This window comes from Octopus bimaculoides, chromosome 1 (assembly GCF_001194135.2).
Source record: "Octopus bimaculoides isolate UCB-OBI-ISO-001 chromosome 1, ASM119413v2, whole genome shotgun sequence".
Classification (NCBI taxonomy): Eukaryota; Metazoa; Mollusca; class Cephalopoda; order Octopoda; family Octopodidae; genus Octopus; species Octopus bimaculoides.
The window spans coordinates 152981348-152996415 of NC_068981.1; the positions used below are offsets into that span (position 1 = coordinate 152981348).

At 36.2% G+C, this 15068-nt stretch overlaps 1 protein-coding gene across 2 annotated transcripts in view; it reads left to right on the forward strand.

Moving 5' to 3' along the window:
* The window catches only part of LOC106875833 (TBC1 domain family member 13), a 102965-nt gene that overhangs the window by 27831 nt on the left and 60066 nt on the right, over positions 1-15068 (forward strand). For both annotated transcript variants that reach the window (XM_014924119.2, XM_014924118.2), the window contains exons 4-11: positions 3679-3740; positions 6277-6367; positions 7307-7389; positions 8021-8180; positions 9436-9567; positions 9686-9752; positions 11203-11301; positions 11392-11535. In XM_014924119.2, the coding sequence (XP_014779605.1) occupies positions 3679-3740; positions 6277-6367; positions 7307-7389; positions 8021-8180; positions 9436-9567; positions 9686-9752; positions 11203-11301; positions 11392-11535 (838 nt within the window). The remainder of the gene's footprint in view (positions 1-3678; positions 3741-6276; positions 6368-7306; positions 7390-8020; positions 8181-9435; positions 9568-9685; positions 9753-11202; positions 11302-11391; positions 11536-15068) is intronic.

Sequence of the window (15068 nt, forward strand, 5' to 3'; positions counted from 1 at the left end):
TATGTTTATACATATATATATAAGGCGCAGGAGTGGTTATGTGGTAAGTAGCTTACATGAGTGATAATATTTTGAAAAAAATTTCATATCTAATTTTGTGTGTGTATGAAATTGATAAATTGAATATAATTTATATAAGATATTTGCAGTTTTGTTTTGATAACAAATACCAGCTACTTTAGAGCAAAACTCGTCAGTACAGCTCACCTACATTCAGTTTCTCTTACTGTCGTTCACTTTCACTGTGTTTGTTTAGTTTCCCACTGCCAGCATGACCAACATGAAACACGTTGCATTTTATTATTTGTAAGATACCTGCATTATGTATGTCCTGTCTATATACTATACTGTCCTATTCATGTCCTGTACTATATGTACATTGCAATCATTTGTATTACATAGCTACATATTTAAATGTTGGAAATGAGGGTAAAAATGATAGTGCCTTGTATATCAAAACATCCTAGTTTATAAAACCTTGAAAGATTTCATACAACCCCTGTTAAATTAGCTTCAGGCAGGTTTTGCCACATTAATTCCTAAAAGTAAAATGGTCTTAGATACACAATTTTCTTTTATGCATTCTCTGCAGGCACAGGCATGCCTGTGTGGTATGAAACTTGCTTTTGGGTTCCGTCCCACTGTGTGGGACCTTGGGCAAGTGTCTTATATTATAACCCCAGGCTGTCCAAAGCCTTATGAGTGGACATGGTAGAAGGAAACTGAAAGAAGCCAGTCGGATACATATATCAGTATCTGTCTGTGTGTGTTTGTGTTGCTCTTCCCATCACTGCTTGACAACCATTGTGAGATTGTTTACTGCCCTAAAACTTAACAGTACTAATAGAATAAGTACCAGGCTTAAAAATAAGTTCTGCTGGGGTCAATTTGTTTGACTGTACCCTTCAAGGTGGTGCACCAGCATGGCCACAGTCTAATGACTGAAACAAGTAAAAGAGTAAAAATAAAAGAATCCAATGAAGCAGGCCTCTAAGTGGTCACGCAACCTACTAGAAATAAAAGCCATGGATCCCACAAATGGTACTGTACTCTCTTTATCTCTCTCTCTCTCTCTCTCTCTCTCACTCTCACTCTCTCACACACACACACACACACACACACACACATTTAGCAAACACAGAATTTAAATGTAGCCTACTATAAGATTCGGGCCTGAATAGTACAGTAATCATTCATGCTTAATATATATATATCACAGTCCTAACAATTTGTCATACTTAACCTAGTTTTGATGTATAAATAATTGGTGCATGACACCAGTTATTTATAGTTTATTTCTGTATACAACAAACCACAGACAGGAAATTTTGACAATCAACCTATGGCTGTGTATCCAGTATTTTTAGAGAATTTAACATTTTCAAAATTAGATGCCTGTGAAATCTTCTTGGTGAACACATTGATAGCATTTCAAAGAAAGTCACTTATTAAAATTTAACAGAAGGAAACAAATAAGCTTTCTTAAGAGAAATTCATTATTTTCTTTCATACATACATATAAGGAGGTGTTGAAAAATTCCTGGCTTTAAAGATATCGCAAAAGGCCTGGTTAGAGGCCCAACCATCCAGGGCTTAGAAAATCTGAAGGGCCGCTGCAATAAGTGTGTAAATCTGAGAGGGAAATATGTTGAATAAAATCATAATTAACTGATCTCTCCTGTATTTTCTTTTGCCTAAAGCCAGGAACTTTTCAGCACCCCCTTGTACATACAGACACTCATCTGCATAAGGAGAGAGGATGAGAGAGGGGTGTCTGGGTGAGAAATCAGAATAAAATGTGATAGAATGCTGCTCATGTCTCATTTGCATGACTTTGTGAATTTACACTCCCTCTACAACACCACTCTTAAAAAGTCTGCTAATGAATGTGACCTGGGCATTATTGTCAACAGTAATTTACATTGAACAAACTACACTTCTACAATAAAGCTATCTATTTGCTGTATATGGCTATCGTACATCCACAGTTTGCATCACCAGTTTGGAACTCCTTTCTGGTTCAGTATATCAATCTCCTGGAAACTGTTCAGAAACTTGCAACCAGACAAATACCTACCACCAGGCATCTACCATACTCTGAATATCTTGTCTCACTTGGCATGGACACATTAACCTTTTAGCTATCATATTTCTCTATCAAATGCAATGCTTATTTATTCATATTGTTTTAAATCAATCATGCATTATCTCAGTTTTGAAATTTCAATGATGTGATTACTTGCTTTTGAAATGACATTGTAGGGTAAGTGTGAGAGGCCAGATTTGGTCAGTTTGAACCAAAAACAGGTAGAATATTTTGGCCTGATATGGCCAGATTAAATGCTAAATAGTCAAAACTCCAATGTCTAGCAACTGACTTGGCAGAAATCCACAAGATTATCCGCCATTTTTCCAACAACAACCTTGGGCGCATTTTTGAATTCCTTATGTCTAGCACCCATGGACATGCTTGCAAAACCAAAAATAACACAGCACCCATGACTTTCAGAAACATTTTTCAATCAGAATTGCTGAAGCATGGAATAGACTACCCACATCAGTTGTTAGCTGTTGGGACACTCCATCCTTCAAAATTTCCATGCCTCTCGAAATTCACCAACAGTACACCTGATGTTCACCCCACCCTTTTTCTCTAACGACCCATTCACTGGTCACTTTCTGTGCATTATTCTATGTACTGTACATGCACTTATGGCTACCTTTTGTGATGTGTTGTAGTGCACCTGAGCACTGTATAAAGTAAGTTCATTATTATTATATTTCATTCAAAACAAACTTCCTCATCATTGTCGTTTAACATCCATTTTCCATGCTAGCATGGGTTGGACGGTTTGACAGGAGTTGTCTAGCTGGAGAGCTGTCCAGGCTCCAATTATCTTTTTGATGTGGTTTCTGCAGCTAGAAATCCTTCCTAATGGCAACCACTTTACAGAGTGTGCTGGCTGTTTTTTATGTGCCAGTGATGTGGATGTGTTTACGGAGCACCAACATGAGTGCATTTTATATGGCACCAGCATAAGTCCATTTTACATGGCTTTGGCACCTGCAAAGAACATGCTTTTATGTATGAATGGCCACAATTTTACTTAGCTTGACGTGTCTTCTCAAGTACAGCATATCACCATAAGTCTGGGTCCCTTGTCATCTCCTCAGTGAGGCCCAGTGTCTGAAAATCCTTTCTCTCCACTTTGTGATAATGAATTTTCAAATGGCTGTAAAGAAATAATCAACCAACTAATTTCAGAAATGTTTGAATGGAGGAAACTGAAATGGACATGATCAGAATTTTCTAGGTTACTTGTGTATTGAATGAACGATTAAAGTAAAAAGTTGATAGGTTGATAGATTCATTGAATTTTTTGTGAAGAAAGCATTTTATTAAAATTTAACAGAGAAAATCAAATATTCATTCGTAAAGAATGAAGGTACATTTTCTTTCCATTTTGTAATAAACTTATGTCTTATAAAAGAACTGTATTGTTTTCGAAAGTGTTAGCTTATCAGAAATACGTGTTCACACACGCGTAGACGCGCGCGCATACATAAATGAATAAATACGTAAAGAGGAGGAGGGTTGCGACCCATCCTGGAAGTTATGTTATAGATTTGATCAAGTTTATTGCGATTATATAATTTTTTTAAAATTATTTTTATTAGCTGCTGCTGAATTACCTCCCTTTGAAGAAGAAAGACTGGCAAATGTGGGAAGACAAACAAAGGTAAGTTAGCTTTTATAAAGGTTGCCTCCCTTGTGACACTCCTACGGTTGATTTTTATCTGTTGTGCTCCTCTGTCAAAATTCATGGAAATACGCACCTTTGTTAGAAATCATTGACAGAATCATTAAAACGTCGGAAAAAAATTGCTTTGTGGTATTTATTACGACTCTTTACATTTTGGGATCAAATCCCGTTGAGGTCAACTTTCATTCTTTCTGTGTCGATAAAATAAGTACCTGTTAGGTACTGTGTCGATAAAATAAGTACCCGTCAGGTACTCAGATAAAATAAGTATCCGTCAGGTACGATGTGAACTCGACTGAACTCCTTTCCTATCAAAAATGATGAATCAGTTATTACTATTACTAAAGATCACTGAGGTGTTAGAATCTGTTGAGTAGTGGTATTGTCGAAATGCAAAGATGATTGATTGTAACTCAAAGCACAATGCAAGAACAATATTAATACAAGGCATTCTAATCAGTGCTCTAACAATTACCAACATCTTCCTTATTCACACACGCGCGAATGGGTATACAAACAGGGTAGAAATGTGGTTTGCTTATCTGTTCAGCGATTTACTCTCATTCTCATTGCATTTTATCTGTCAGGTGATAAAGTGATTCATCATCGTGTCTCTGAAACACTGCACATGGCAAGAAATTCTAAGTAGCAATGGAGTGAATTATCAGCTATATATCTATATCCTTAGATCATTCAGAACCAGAAATACCTCCTATAGAGGACATCTGTCCTCAGTCTGGATTACTGTTCCCAATTGTGGTCGTCACAGAGCGTCAAATTGGTGGTGGAACTTGAGGCAATCAAGCACCACTTCACAAAAGAAGATTGACTCGGTGAAACAACTTCTGGGAGGGACTACAAGAACTGAAGCGCAAGGCAAGAAAAGTATGTAGTGATGTACATATAGAAGGTCCAGCTTCCAACTTTGGAATTAAAAGCTATATCAACCACATACTGGATGGCACTACATAATACATAAGATACCATCGTCTTCATTTCAGATAAGGACCCAGTATTGCGACAGCTTGGGTTTCAGGGGACCACAATTGTTTAACATCCTGCCAAGGAACCTAAGAGATCTGCAAGGTGTAGATGTGGAAGCATTCAAAAAGCACCTGGACAAATATTTATCTGAAGTCTCAGATGAGCTCACTTCATGGCAGGAAGCACAAAAAAGACCCCCAAAACACTGAAAGGCAGTGCTCCAGCATGGCCCCAGCCTCTGGCTGAAACCAGTAAAAGAGTAGATGAATATATATATATATATATATATATCTTGGTGTCTTCTACTATAGCCTCGGGCCGGCCAAAGCCTTGTGAGTGGATTTGGTAGATGGAAACTGAAAGAAGCCCATCGTATATATGTATGTATGTGTGTGTGTATATTTGTGTGTCTGTGTTTGTCCCCCTATTGCTTGACAACCAATGCCGGTGTGTTTACTTCCCCTCACAGTTCGGCAAAAGAGACCGATAGAATAAGTACTTTGCTTACAAAGAATAAGTCCCGGGGTTGATCTGCTCAACTAAAGGCAGTGCTCCAGCATGGCTGCAGTCAAATGACTGAAACAAGTAAAAGAGTAAAGAGAGTATATGTAGTTTACTATATGTAATTAAAAAATGCCACCATATCTACCTATCACCTATACTTCATACTTCCTTCTCTCTCACGTTCATCTCTTTTTCTTTTCTCTCACCAATCTTGTAGCACATGCATAAAGAACTTCATCAGCTACACATGCACCTATGCACTCTAGCTTCACTACTCCCATTGGATCTTTGAGATGGACACCCATGATTCACCCTTACTCCTATCCCCTTCATATCTATCACAATGTCACTCCTATCCTCTCTAGTGCTGGCACTATGATAAAATGCATCCACTGCACTCTGTTAAACAGGTATTGAATGGTCTTTTTTCATCTTGTCAATGATCTGACAGCTTCCCTAGTACTGGTGCCATAAAAAAATGCACCTAGTACACTCTGTAAAATGATTGCTATTAAGAAGTGTATCCAGTTATAGAAACCATGATAAAAATAACGTTTATAAGCAAGATGTTTCTTCAAGTCCATTTAGGAGAGTAGTAATGACCTGTCCAACTCATGCCAACATGGAAAGTGGTCATAAAATGGTGATGACAATGAGTTTTCTTAATCATAATAAATGTTGGCTAACTTACATCATATACTAACTGTCTGAATGTTGAGCTGATGCGTTGTTATTAAGATTATAACTCTTGTAATTTACAATACTTATAGCTACAATGCATTTTCGTTAATGTGACCCCCAATCCAGAGAAGATATCCAGTGACAATCAATGATAGATCTGTGTGTTTATGTGTGTGTGTGTAAATATTCTTTTATTTATGTTTCAGTCATTTGAATGCTGCCATGCTGGAGCACCGCCTACACTTGAAAGATGAGGTCGATAGTCTGGATGACTATACACTCTTGATGACAATTTTGTCTTTGTAGATTTTCCATGGTTAATAATAGTTTCCTTTCTTTGTAGGGCACTATACAATCAGTTTGTACAGGAAATGATTGTGAAACCAGGTTCAAATATAAATGAAAAGAAGGCTGATGTTACTATGGAAGATCATGTAAGTTACATATTAAAGCATACTTCTCTTAGGCTAAATTATATTGTGAATAACATCATTAGTTCAAAGAGGTTACTGGTGTTTAAGCAGTAAAAATTAATCTGTATTAGTTGAACAGTTTGTAACCCTTTAGCTTTCAAATTGCTCTTTCAAATGTAATGCATGTATATTCATATTGTTTTGAATGAATCCTGCATTATTACCTAGCTTTGAGATTTTGATGGTGTGACTTTATTTTTACAATGACATTGTAGGGTGGGTGTTAAAAGCTGGATCTGACTGGTTTGAACATAAAAAAAATATTTTGGACAGATATAGTTGGTTTAAATGCTAAAGGGTTAAAACTAACAACTCATATTTTATTTATATTTCTGGTGTCCATTTTATCTTTTACTTGTTTCAGTCATTAGACTGTAGCTATGTTGGGGGAGGTGAGGTACTAAATTAAGTCTTATGAAACTACATAACCTCTTAGAACTTGAAATGAAGATCAAGCTGACTAGTTTTCTGGGGGGTTTTTTTTTTGTGACCTCTGTCTAACTACTGAAAAAAAGTAATAACCACCTACTTATTAGAATGTAGATATTATGAAGTAGCAGAACTCATTTACATAATGATGCAAGTTGGCAGCTATCAATTACTCATATATCAATAAAGTTTGTTTTATAAATAGTTATGTTATGGAATTCTATTCATCTGTTTTACACACACACACACAGTTTTGTCATGGAACTATGCTCTATGGCCAAAGTACAGGGCTTTTTGTAGCTTGGAATTATTTTATTTCCAGTGAATTTGGTACCAGTCATAATGAATATATTTTTACTTCAAAACCTAAATTCTGTTGGGGGTTAATGTTTTTCTATTTATTCCTCCAGACTTTAATAGTTTACTTGTTGTAGAACTGATGTAATATTTTCCCTTTTTCTTTCCCTTTAGCCACTCAATCCTAATCCCGACAGTGAATGGGGTGCTTATTTCAAAGACAATGAGATGTTAGTACAAATCGATAAAGATTGCAGGTGAATATTTTGTTTGCTGATAAAAAGATTTATTTTTCACTTTGTGTTAACTGAAAGAAGAAATGAAAACCTTAATCTGTTCAGGTTCAACATACAACTTGATAGTTAACTTTATTATTATTATTATTATTATTATTATTATTATTATTATTTTGACTTCTGGTACTTAAGCTAACACACGTAATTTAAAACTCGGTTGTTTTCTATCCTTCAGCTATGTAAAAGAGAAAGATATTGCGGTAAAATAGTACTTTCTAAGAGTTACCTCCCTTAACATCTTTTCCTTGTTATGTATTTCTCTTGTGGTTCTTGAAAGAAATAAGGAACTCACAAGCAAATATTTCCTTATATTTTGCTAGTCAGTCTTCCAACACATTATAATATTAAATGCTTTTCTGTGAATAAATCTCAACTAGTACTACATGAAATTTTTTATGTAAAATTATATGAGATCAATTATAGTTTTTAAAACTTAATGTGCATATTCCTTTAAGTTCACATAATTATTATTTGCCTTAAATCTATTAAAATTAAGGCATCCTGACCTTTCTTGAAAAATATTTCCATGTCATTTTCCTTTCATAGAATCAGTTATTCATGTATCTTTATATATATTTTTTTATTTTTGCAGACGTTTATGTCCTGACTTGTTTTTTTTCCAAAAACCAACAGACTTTCCATGTGAGGAAATGGTTAATGCCAAAACCAAAGTAGAAACTCTACGGAAACGGGTTGAACAATGTGTGTTACAGTCAGAAACTGTTTCTCGTAACTGGTTAGGCATCACAAATGTAAGTTGTGTAGTATCTATTTGGAAATATACTTTATTTATATTTACCAGTAGAACTTGAAGATAAAGCTATAAATGATAGTGTATAAATATTAAGTAAAAAAATACCCTTGGTTAACAAAAGTTGAAGAATTCCCATGAGAATTCCCACATCTTCTGTAAACATTTCACTTATACTGGCCATACCACATAACAGGTATTTAATATTGTCATTAATATACAGGATAATTCAAAATGAATGGACCACCATTACAGAGTGCACCTACTGCGGCATGCTGTCCGTTTGGTTGTTGCCCCAGTTGAAAGAAGAGGTATCCGACTTCATTAGGCAGCAAGATGGGGTCCTGCCACATTTGTGTAGTCACATATGCAATTACCTCAACCAGCATCTTCCAAAATGCTGGGTTGGCCATGCCGAGTTGATTTGCCATTGATGTTCCCCTCACCACCTCCAGTCCCTGACCTAACATTTTGTGCCTTTTCCTTTGAGGTTATCTGAAAGACAGAGTGTTCATTCTCCCACTTTCACACGATTACAGGAGCTGTTGGCACTCCGTCGCTTATGACGACGAGTGTTCCAGTTGATCGATCAACGGAACAGCCTACTCGTGAAATTAATGTGCAAGTGGCTGAGCACTCCACAGACACGTGTACCTTTAACGTAGTTCTCAGGGATATTCAGCATGACACAGTGTGACAAGGTTGGCCCTTTGAATTACAGACACAACAGAAACAGGAAGTAAGAGTGAGAGAAAGTTGTGGTGAAAGAGTACAGCAGGGTTTGCCACCATCCCCTGCCAGAGCCTCGTGGAGCTTTAGGTGTTTTCGCTCAATAAACACTCACAACGCCCGGTCTGGGAATCAAAGCTGCGATCCTATGACCGCGAGTCCGCTGCCCTAACCACTGGGCCATTGCGCCTCCTACAGGAGCTAAAGCAGCGGATAAGTGACACAGTTGACTCAGTTGATCAGGCTATGCTGGCACAGGTGTGGCAAGAACTAGACTATTATGAAGATGTCTGCTGTATGACAAAACGTGTCCACATTGAACATCTGTGACAGTCAGTAGAAACTTGAAGAGTTAACCTTTCAATATTACATCTGTTATGTTTGCAATAGATTCATTACAACACGCACATGTATGTTTTCTCTTTTGTACCATTCTTTTTGAATTACCCTGAATTGCAGTTACAAATATTTTGCTTCTATCAAGACTTTATATGAGTGAATTGTCATTGAGTAATGTCCTCTTACAGATGATGTCTAGTCGGAAGAAATCCCAGGAAGAATATTCTGTCTTATCAGAAGGAAAAGAAGCCCATTGGGAAGTTGTAGAACGTATTCTCTTCATTTATGCTAAACTCAATCCTGGATTAGGATATATACAAGTTAGTTACTGCTATTTCTATCCTTAAGTTCCTGATTTTTGCAGACTTCTATTTGTTCTTTACAACTATTGTTTCTTTTTATGTGATTTATATTGACACAACTGATTTTTTTTTTCAGGGAATGAATGAAATCCTTGGCCCTATCTATTACACATTTGTGAATGATCCTGATTTAAAGTGCAGGGGTTAGTATTTTTGTCAGTTATGTAATCAGTATATGTATGCATACATATTCAAGGGGATGCTAATAGCTCCTGGCTTTGGGTAAAAGAGAGTACAAAAGGATCAGTTAATTACGATTTTATTCAACATATTCCCCTCTCATTCACACACTTATTGCAGCAGTCCTTCAGTTTTCTAAGCCCTGTGAAAGAACTCGGTAGGTTGGGCCTCCAGCCAGGCCTTTCACAACACCCTTCAAGCCAGGAACTTTTCAGCACCCCCTTGTATAGTCATTATATGCATTACCTACATATGCACCATTTTGTACGTTGTGTTTTAGTAATCTTTTATTTTCCTGTTATTAACACATTACTTTCCAGATATAAGTTTCATTCTCTCCCTAGTTAAGATATTTCATTCCTTGGTAGTCAAAAATATAATTGCTTAAAATGTTCAGGCATGGCTTTGTGGTTAGAGGTTTGCTTCCCAACTGCATGGTTTAAGGTTCAGTCCCATTGCATGGTAACTTCGGTAAATATCTTCTGATAGCCCTGAGCCAATCAAAACCTTGTGAGTGAATTTGGTTGGCAGAAACAGAAAGAAGCTCATTGTGTGTCTGTGTATTTGTTACTGTGTCCTTGTCTTGACATGATGTGTAAACAAGTTTTACCTTCATGCAAGTGGTGTCTTTTCTAATCTTTTGTGAAAATGTCTGGTCTTAGGGAAATATTATCTTACTTGGAAACAGGTAAAGGTTGGCAATAGGAAAGGCATCCGGCTGTGAAACACTGCCTCAACAAATTCTATCTGACCCATGTCAACATGGAAAAGTGGATGTTAAAACAGTGATGATGATGAATAGGTGGCCAAATATCTCCTCTATTATACGATGACTATTCCTGTCCCCCTATCATACTCTGTCCTCTTGCCTGGCACACAGCCACTTCCGTTGGTTCTATTCCCTCTCTCAACCAAGATGTCTTCACCTTGTAAGTTATTTGGCAATCCTGCTGGAGCTGGTGCTGTATAAAAGTGCCAATGCCAATATCACATAAGAAGCACCCATGCTGGTGTCACGTAAAAAGCACTCGTGCCAGTGTTATACTTTGTAAAATGGTTGGCATTAGGAAGGGCCCCAGCCATAGAAACCATGCCAAAACAGACAACTGGAGCTCCTGTCAAACTGTCCAACTCATGCCAGCTTGGGTAACCAATGTTAAATGACAATCCTGATCATGATTCAATTTCAAGACATTTTCAGCTGATTTTCAGGCCCTGTTTTTTGTTAGAGATTATCCTACTCCTTCTAAATTAGACTGTTAGATTAACTTCTCTGAAATTCTTCATACAAATATTTAAAAAAGAAAGTATTGAATTAAGTATTACATATGTTATATTATTATGTAATATTTCAAAATAGTATTTCTTGATCATTTGAATTTCTTATATATATCCATGTTTTTGTTTTTTCAGAATTTGCAGAGGCTGATTCTTTTTTCTGTTTTACTAATCTGATGTCAGAAATCCGAGATAACTTTAACAAAACAATGGATGATTCTGATTTTGGAATTGGTTAGTATGTAATTAAACTTGTCTTATCCTAAGAACGAATCAATATAATTTAGTACAATGCAATATGAGGTTTATTTATCTTTGTTTCAGGAAGCATGATGAAACAGCTTATGCAGATGTTAAAAGAGAAGGACCCTGCTTGTGCTCGGAAGCTAGAAGAACAAGAATTAAAACCTCAGTACTATGCTTTTCGATACCTCACCTTGCTATTATCTCAAGAGTTTCCTCTACCAGGTAAGCAATTTTTGATCCAATTTTACTTCACTTATACTCACATACACACTCACACATGTGTACAATCACACAAATACATACACAGCTTTGGCGTGGTTTCTAGGAAGAGCATCCTACTTTAAAAAAATTATGCCATTGCTGACAATGGAGCTTGACATGGACTTGGGGCTTGTCAAGACCTGTTAAACCAGCCAAGTTAAACCATGTTAAACCATGCCAGTATGAAAACTGATGTTATATGATGATGATTGCTATGTGCGTGTGTGGATGTGTGTATTTTTTAATTCTTTTGCTTGTTTCAGTCATTTGACTGCGGCCATGCTGGAGCACTGTCTTGAAGGTTTTTAGTTGAACAAATTGACCCCAGAACTTATTTTTTAAGCTTACTGCTTATTCTATCGGTTGATCTTACTAAACTGCTACGTTATGGGGATATAAACAGACTAATACCAGTTGTCAAGTGATGATGGGAGGACAAACATAGACACAAAGACATGCACACACACACGCGCGCACATAGATACACACACACACACGAAAGGCTTCTTTAAGTTTCCATCTACCAAACCCACTCACAAGGCTTTGGTCAGCCGGAGGCTATGGTAGAAGACACTTGCCTGAGGTGCCATGCAATGGGACTAAACCTAGAACCATGTGGTTCGGAAGCAAGCTTCTTACCACACAGCCACGCCTATATTTATATCTATCTATCTATCTATCTATCTATCTATATAATAACATATAATCATCATTCTTTCATGTCCCTTTTTTCATGCTTGCATAGATTGGATAGTTTGGCATGAACTAACAAGCTTGAGTACTACACTGAGCTCTGATGTCTGTTTTGGTATGGTCTCTACAGCTATGTACATAATTTTTATGTTCAATTTTTCAAAGCTAGCATGAGCGTATATGTTATTGGGGTATTGCTTTACAGTTGGATGCCCTTCCTGTTGCTAACTCTTACTTGTTTTTCAAGTAAGGGATCTCTTATACCACACAGCTTCGAAGGCACAAAATGAGCAGTGGAGCAAGGGGAATGCAAACAGACACTGTGAACCTCATTACTTTTAAATAAGCAAACACACATATGCACAATGGGCTTCCATTTTTGTATACCAGTTCCACTAATGTGTTATGTGCAATCAGTAATGTTTGCGAATTAATAATGCAACAAATTTACAGCTAGTAAAATTTTTAATTATTCATTTAGTATTCAGAATTGTATGTACATTCTGCCTATCTGCCTTTCATGTGCACCTGAAGTGACATCTGATCTAAATATGATTTATTTCTATAACCTAATGTAGTCTTATGTTGTGGTGTATGGTTAAATTCTGAGTAAAATAAATCCAGAATCAGATTCTGATTTATGGTTGGAACTAATTGGCTTGGCTCATGTATTTTTGGAAGATAGGAGTACATTAAGTTATCACTTCATTCTATGTGGTCATTCGATATGCTAGAAATAACAGTCATATCTCTCTCAAACTACGTCTGAATACTGGGCAGTTGGAATGCACCTTACCACTATATACAATAAGCTCATTGTTTTATTATACAGGAATAGCATTAATGATAGCAAACTATCATTCATGTTTGACTAACATTAGCAGTAAGAAATTGTTTATACTTAATGCTGTTGTTTGTTTAGCTTCAAGTTAGTCCTGACTGTGCAGACTTAGGATGAAAGTTGCTACTGCTTTTTAAGATAGTTGAGTATAATTTGTGGGAAATTTGACTGTCTTTTCTAACAAATCAAGTGACCTCACAGTGAGTGTCTTGTTGGTTCATTTTATTTACTTTTATCTCTTGGATATATTTCACCTTAAAAATTGAACAGTATGATGTAGAAATATTCATTACTTTCATTTTTTTAAATTGTAATGTTGTTACCTCATACATACAAATTGGTACTGTCAGTCTACAAACAATGCTAAATCTAGAGATAATGTTTGGATTATTTCAATTATCTTTCATTGGGCAAAATATTTATGCCTTTTTATATGTATATACATACGTACAGGCTTAAATGTGTGTATGTATGTGTATGCATTCATATGAGTCTCTACGTTTACAATGCCTATGAGCGTGTGGGAATAGTAAACATATAAATTATATTACAAATATACCTTGATAAATATATTTCTGCTTAGATTTTTATAATGTGAGATTGTTTATATGTGCAAGCATGGCTGTATGGTTAAAGAGCTTACTTAACAACCATGTGATCTTGGGCTTATTCTCTTTAGCACATTGGGCAAATGTTCCCTACTATAACCTTAGGCCACTCAATACCTTGTGAATGAATTTGGTTAATGGAAACTGTGTGGAAGCCCATTGTGTGTGTGTTTCTATCCTCCTCCCACTGTTTACGTCCCCATAACTTAGCAATTCAGACTTAGAAAAATAAGTACTGGGTCCATTTGGTTGACTATAAAAACCCTTAAAGGCAGTATCCCAGGATAGCTGCTGTCCAATGACTGAAACAAGTAAAATAAAAAGAAATTGGATATTCAGATAAGATGCTGAATTAGCAAAGATGTCATAGCATCAGATAGAATATCTTGTAGTATCTGTTATGGTGTTCTGTGACCTGGATGAAAAATGATTCTGTTGCCTTTAACACCATCACCTTGTCCTTGTATACTAAGTCTTGGCACATGTTGAACCTCAACTTAATACACAGTAGTGTTACTGCCAGACAATTCGATAGAGCTACTAGATTAAACTCTCTGTGTCTCTTGGGCACTAACTCATATTTGTAAATCATTATCCAGTGTACCATTCCTTTCTTCAGAAAAGTTTGCTGCTATTTATAGTATGTGAAGCAATTACATAGAGATTTCTTCTTCGTTGTCTATATTTTGTATAATTGAAAGTTCAAATTACTAATGTGTTTCAATCATGTCATGTATGCTCTGTGTGTGTGTGCATGCAATCTTTCCGTGAGTAATCACTAAGGGAACAAACTCTAACTGGAACTCCAGTACAAAGCTTTTAAGATGGGAAGCTATAAATCTTCATTTTTCTGTGAGCTTTTGTATCTAAGCCAGCATTAAATGTGTCCACTATCCCTCTCATCTGTTTGTGGACTTTAAGAACATTATGCTATGTGTTTAGACTTGTGGTAGAGAAATATAACTTAATGTTTTTGTACAAAGTGAGAGCACTTCAACATTGCTATGATTGTCTTTCAAGACAGACAAATGCCATGGTTGTACAAATTGTATATATTTCTAAACTTATATATCATGGATCCCCCATCTGCAATTTCTTGCTGAACAACCACGCAGATGATTTGATTATAGTGATCAAATGTTTATGCTACACACTAGCTCACTCCCACCATCAGTTTGACATTACCTGTACAGGTGCACAACATGAAATGGAGTATTTTGCTAAAAGACACAACATAATACTTAGTCTTGGAATTGAAAATATGATCTTGCAATCATGAGTGAAACACTTTCACTACTAAGTGATACACCTTCGCTGATATATATATATATATATATATATATATATATATA